The 6,074-nt window shown below is 41.6% G+C and overlaps 2 protein-coding genes across 2 annotated transcripts; both read right to left on the bottom strand.

Annotated features, from left to right (window-relative positions):
• Positions 1-705: 705 nt before the first annotated feature.
• On the bottom strand, positions 706-993 carry PHALS_12538 (uncharacterized protein; the record flags this gene model as incomplete). The annotated part of the gene is made up of 3 exons (XM_024728104.1): positions 706-717; positions 779-882; positions 948-993. 3 exons carry the CDS (start codon positions 991-993, stop codon positions 706-708), a joined length of 162 nt encoding a protein of 53 aa, XP_024578614.1.
• A 1,508-nt stretch (positions 994-2,501) lies between these two features.
• On the bottom strand, positions 2,502-3,489 carry PHALS_12537 (alkylated dna repair protein; the record flags this gene model as incomplete). Its single annotated transcript, XM_024728102.1, has 2 exons — positions 2,502-3,141; positions 3,221-3,489. 2 exons carry the CDS (start codon positions 3,487-3,489, stop codon positions 2,502-2,504), a joined length of 909 nt encoding a protein of 302 aa, XP_024578613.1.
• Positions 3,490-6,074: the final 2,585 nt, after the last annotated feature.

The raw sequence follows: 6,074 nt of genomic DNA, 5'->3' as shown, positions 1-6,074 counted from the left end.
TATATATATATATATGGGCTTTTAACAGCTTCACTTAGCCCGAGACGGCAATGCTAAAAACCGATGATATTTTTTCAATTTCACCTCTCTCTTTTTGGCTGTCTTGTCGAACTCGACCTTCACGAGGTGTAATATTACCCAATTCTTTTGAGAAGGCGCTGGACGGCTACTGAGTTTCAGTGTTTCTCTACAAGGGATTCATTGAACGACTCTGGTAGGCCTAAATCCTCAAACCTTTAAGCCGAGTGAAACGAAGAATGCAGAACGAATCTGAAATATCTACACGTACCACATTAGCTACGAGTTCTTCCCTCTTTCCAGTGTAGTTATGGAAAACTTTTCTCAATTCAGCTTCCGCGTCACGGCAATTAGATTTTTCACTTTTTGTGATACCCAACCATTTCTAGAAATGATAATGTGAACACGAGAAGATCGTTAGCGAGTTGCACCTATTCGAAAATCCCCCATGAAGATGGTAACTTCTATTGCTTCGTTGCCATCGCAGCGATAAGAGCTCACAGCTCCTGATATATGCTCGCAAGTTTTCGTCTTACTTAACGGGTGGACAAGATAAAAGAACGCACTCAATACGCCAAATTAGGCGATACGATCACACCAGCCATTATGTACACCAATTTTTATATTGAAAAAGTACCCATTCCAGACAGACATTACACAGAATTTCTTATTCTCCCGCTATGTCATTTAGCTTGGATACTACAAGCGCAATACACCGATGATCTGTTTAGCTCATTGCTAGCTTCGTGGTCATTTTAACCTCTTTTTGTCCGGGGGAAAGTTTATCTGTCTTGGCCATTTTAAGTGCAGAACTCACAACATCTGCAGCAACTCGGTGCGTACGATTCGAAATTACACCAGTTTCTGAATGAGAAATTAATGATGACCTGCTATCGCCGTGGACTCATGGCTGGAATGTGAGCAAATACCTCGTTTGATCCTCTGGTCGCCAGCTTTCTCATTTTTAATTACCATCGGTAGACATGGGCTTCCTAACTGTTCGGAATCAGATGAATCGTTTTCCATTCTCACAGAGACTTCAGTTGAATACGATATGGTCGTCGGATTTGCGACAAGCGTAACCAGGTGCAATGGTAATGCTTTGCTTCTCGCAAAGGAAAAGGTTTGACAAACGAGTCAATCAGTCTGCATTAGTCAAGCGCTGGGATAATGGATTTGTACTCTTCGCTCAGAAGCAAATTCGAGAGACTTTAAAGTGTCAAAAGCGATGAGATGATTCTTCTGATACATTTCATGATTTAGGCTACTTACAATGACAGCTTTTTTTGTCATCGTATGTCACGTCACAAAAAAAAAGTATACTCACTTTTTTCTACACTTTTCAGGCTTAATGCAATATTAGAAGGTCGATCGACCTTTTGTGCTCTCTATTCAAATGAATGCGAGAATGCGCATTGTCACTGCATCAGGCGCCGATATTATGGATGGTACTCGAATAATTTTCTACGATTGATTAATCACCCGTGATTATCAACCCTAAGCACTATAGTGAATGGCGATCCACTATTTTTTTCTGAAGTTTATTCAGTCTAATCATCACAGTCAATCCAAAGACGATAGCTCAGAGTCACAGGCTTTGATTAATATGCAGATTTCAGAAAGCTTGACTGCGTGGTAGTGGATGTACTCGTCCTTTTATTCTCGATATATAGAATTTTGCCAGTATGAGTAAGCTGACAATTGTTTCTGGGCCCTGTCAAATGCTTCGATGATCATCTGCCGCTTGTAACAGTAAATGGCGTCTTGCCTTTCATATTTTCTGCCGCATAACCTTAAGAGCCGCCACAAAACGGTCATTGACCTCTCACGTCCGTGCGTGTTTCGTTGTTAAAAAAAAATAACTTTTTTCGACTTTCCTTTTTCCCATAAAATTTTCAAATTTGTATGTAGAAGATATAGGACTCTTGCTTGAATCGGACTTATCATTATATTACTTACTTCGCTTCACTCCAGTTAATATAATTATATAAACCCTTTATCGCGGATCTCAAATATATATTCGTAAAAATTCCACGACTCAAATGTTCGAAAGAGTCCGCAAAGGAGATGGGACAGGTGGACCGTCAGTCTCAAGTAGCACAATGCGTATGGTCTTACTATCGAATTAGGTTAAAATGTGTGATCTCATAGCACTTGACGTTTTTTCAGCTTCGGTAACAGCACAAAAATATCTGACGTGGAGTGGAGATACATGGATTTGGGACGTATAATAAAATTGCTGCCCGCAATGTGGGGGTGCTTGGCTATAAATCAATACGATGATATTGAGTTACGCCGGAAATGATTATCAAATGCAACGAGGAGCATCATCAAGAGGAGCCCCAAAGACACGATGTTTTTCAAGTCGACTACTATTTTACTCATATTCGGTTGTGTAACTTGGAGAGCTTGCGTGACACGCACGCAAACTGAGATCTTTCTATATTCTGAGACAGTAATTCATAACATGATAGCGTATTTTTTTACGGGTACACTTGCCGCACGTTTAAATTGATTCGCTGCGAGGACAAGTAATTCAAAATAGCTTCATACTCTTTGGCGTCATCATCACTTTGCACAAGCGCCTTAAGGGTATTAGATTCCACCTCAAATGGGGAGGGTAATACACGAGCTACTCCGTGGTAACATGTACGCGATGCACCACCCATTATCACGACGTCGCCACTTCGAAGCAATATCTCAAGTGGTACCTCATCTTTCGTGTGCCCACCCAGGAGAAACAAGCACGGACTGCCGAGTGACAGCGACACCACAGGATGATCCATAGTGTATTCGACATCGTCGCGATGGCCACCCATAGATGACTTCATTTTATAGTAGTTGACAATAATAGCCTCAACTGCAAGCGTCATACCACACGCAGCAGCACATCTTACACCAAGCTGCTGCAACAGCTCAGGGACGGGTGAATACCTGTACCTATGATACTTTCTAGCGGTCCAATCGTAGTGATATCCCAATGCCGCCCAACACAGTTTTGCGAGAAGTGGGGACTCGGCTGGATTTTGTGGATGTGATCTACGTGCTTTTTGCCAGATGTTTGATACTTGCTGATTTTGCTGATGCATGTTGGTCAGGTGTGGCACTTCCGGAAATTCCGTCCTATCAAGAAAAGATGCGATGAAATTTCAATTGTCAGTGCTTCACACGTGATCAGTTTAGCTTTAACACTGCAATTTACAAGCAAGCATGGGCGAATTGCAGCTGTGTTTTTTCATCAAGGGCGCTTGGAATTACGTGAAAACCATGACGCGTGGTGGCAAAATTATCGAAAGCCAACACAGGCCTCTCTTCGTTCTCTAGGGTCCATCTCCAGCTTCCCACGCGGCGAACTTTCATCTTCTGCTCTTTGCTAAGATTGCGCGGATCGATTATTGTAGGACTGTGCAGCAGTTCTTCAGCCATAAATCCCTTCCATCGCTTTTCGCATGCCTTATAGGTCGCGGTCATTGTCTCTACGTACGTTGGCAAAAAAATAGTTGTAAGTAATCACATCTACATTTTTTGCCGTCTTCACGCTACGGAACCTGTTAAGAATAATAAATGCATTAAAACAATCAAAAGCAAATATATCTGGTATACAATTTGACATTTCTTTTGAGAGGAAAATTGAATGGCGATTATGTAACGACCTGAACCTTACTTAGCCAAGATGGTTTTGTAGCAATTTGGAGTTAGCAATACCACTTTATCATTCCGCAATTACAACAGCTCTGGATTTTGCCCAAAAACTTTGCAATTAGAAGCATTCAATACTAGAAATTGGATAGTCGTCGTGGTTATTTTCAAAGTATTGGCAAACATACGCAGCCGCAACGACTTAAAGTGGCGCTCGCAATTTATCTCAAGGAGGCGCTCAATATCGTGCATCAACATGTAAATCGAGCTCTAGCTGCTTCATTTGGCGCGCATTAAGCGCCTAAGGCGTATCAGTGGCTACATTATCGTCGCACACATCTCATGAAGACGTGATTTTTTCCGAGTAGGAAGCTCCGCCCGTATTGATGCCCAAGCTTACTCCAATGTCTTACTTTCGTCTAAGTCTCTCAAGGCCTTTCTTGTCAAACTGTCTACATTCCTGATCGAGACTTCTGACAGCAGACATCAATCATACCAACAAATGTTGCTGTACTTAGCCTCGTTAGATTCGGACCTGTTGTGATGATCTCATCACTATATGGCTGATGTTGTTAAACCCAATGGTGATATATAATCAGCTTAGGATACTGATATTCGTTATTATCGCAAATTTATCCAATTAACTTAACGGTTCTTTTCCAGAAGTGCTGAAATTGGCAAATGTGACATTTGAGCTTTTTAACGTCATCTAACCCTTTGTCGCTAGTTAAAATGCGGCTCAGAACGTAATTGATACAAATTCCGCATCTACATTGTGCGAGGCACAAGACTCATCGCGTCACTAGGTGGCGTTTATTTCCTTTGGCTTCAATTGGGACAAATCCGACCTCAGTTGCTCGATCATTAGGATAGAAGGTTCGACGCAACTGCTTCAACGAGATGGTTCACCCTTAACCATTTTAGAGTAAGCAGTACTGCATTTGATTGATGCGTTTACGTGTCGAAATATAATTCTTAGCCTTGAAAACCCACCACACATTAATTCTTAAATTATTTTATGGCACTAAGACAGGGATTATTCAGCTAAAACCGTTTGTTTCACTACTACAATCGACAATGCGAATGCGGGTCGCTAAGTGCCTTGCTTGAGAAAGCTTATCAGAATAAAAGGTACCGCACCAAATCTCCGTTGTAGTAAATGAAATCTCTGTATTCATTTTTCAAGTCTTTTAATTAAAAATTTTTTTGACTGAAGCCAATTCGCGGAATATAGCAAACAACGCAACTCGGTCGGCCAATGAGGGATTCAAACTCACGCCCTTTCGGACCAGTGCTATATACCGACGCCTTAGACCGCCTCGGCACTATTGTTCTCAAAAAAGTTAACAGACACAACGAATTGTAAAATCCACCGCCAAGACAATGAAACCATCTTCAGCGTTTTGCTTTTGGTAGGAGACCACGAGACCAATTTTCATTCGTTTGTCTAGAGTGAAGTTTGAGAGTCAAGGCTTGCTCTGTGCTAAGTATACGTCAATCCAATTGTATATACTGTAGCGCCAGCCATTTTAATAAACAGCCGATTAAATCAATGCGATCAGGTATATTTGAGCAGCGCAATTTATGACAGGTAAAATTTGTGATACGGTTTAAAAAAATTCTATTCGCAACCTTGCAAGGCGATCGTGTACATTTGTGGTTCTTATCATCCCTTTGCGGAAGGTGGGAGCTAACTGACCATAAGTAGGCATTGAACATTTCTATTGCCTGTATGGTGTCAGACGCTCGTCCGGGGGAATATCCATCTTCGTCGAGAGTCTTAAGACAAGCGTAGCTAATACCGACATTTTATTCACCCATCCTATCTCATAAGTGGTGATTGTTGCACCGAAGGCTGAGTCAAACTATTCATCCGCGGGTTCCATAGACATTGGAAGCTTTAATTTAAATAGCGCGCCATAGGCAGTTGAGCTGAAGAATCCGTTAGATTTATGAGGTACCAAGAAACTCAGCGGTACTCACAGAATTTTCATTTGCGGCGGTACAATAATCTACCCCGAGGTGCTCCCTTCTCTTTCGGATGAAATATATAAGGGAAGGGTTCCCACGCATACGCGGACAATGAAGCTCTCAGTGAATTCAGTCGACTGACAAAATTATATGGCTCAAAGGTTCCTCACGAATGCCTTTTTAACGGGTTTTAGCCCATAAGAGAGCGATTCTAGAGCTGAGAAAGCTGATTTCACGGACCAGGGTAGTTGATTCTTGATATCTACTAGGAATTTGCATAAAACGGCCTGATAAATTCAGACGCATCCCACAACCACGTAAGATGAGTAATGTTGAGAACAGTGGACATAATTCTAAGTATAAAAATATAGTTACGAATATATGCCCATGCTTCTTCCGAAGCAAACTCTGGTGGATTGCTGATAAAACGTTAACTTTAAAAAGAA

Source organism: Plasmopara halstedii (genome assembly GCF_900000015.1).
Source record: "Plasmopara halstedii genome assembly, contig: Scaffold_614, whole genome shotgun sequence".
NCBI classification, from domain to species: domain Eukaryota; phylum Oomycota; class Peronosporomycetes; order Peronosporales; family Peronosporaceae; genus Plasmopara; species Plasmopara halstedii.
This window is presented reverse-complemented; position numbering and strand designations above follow the sequence as displayed.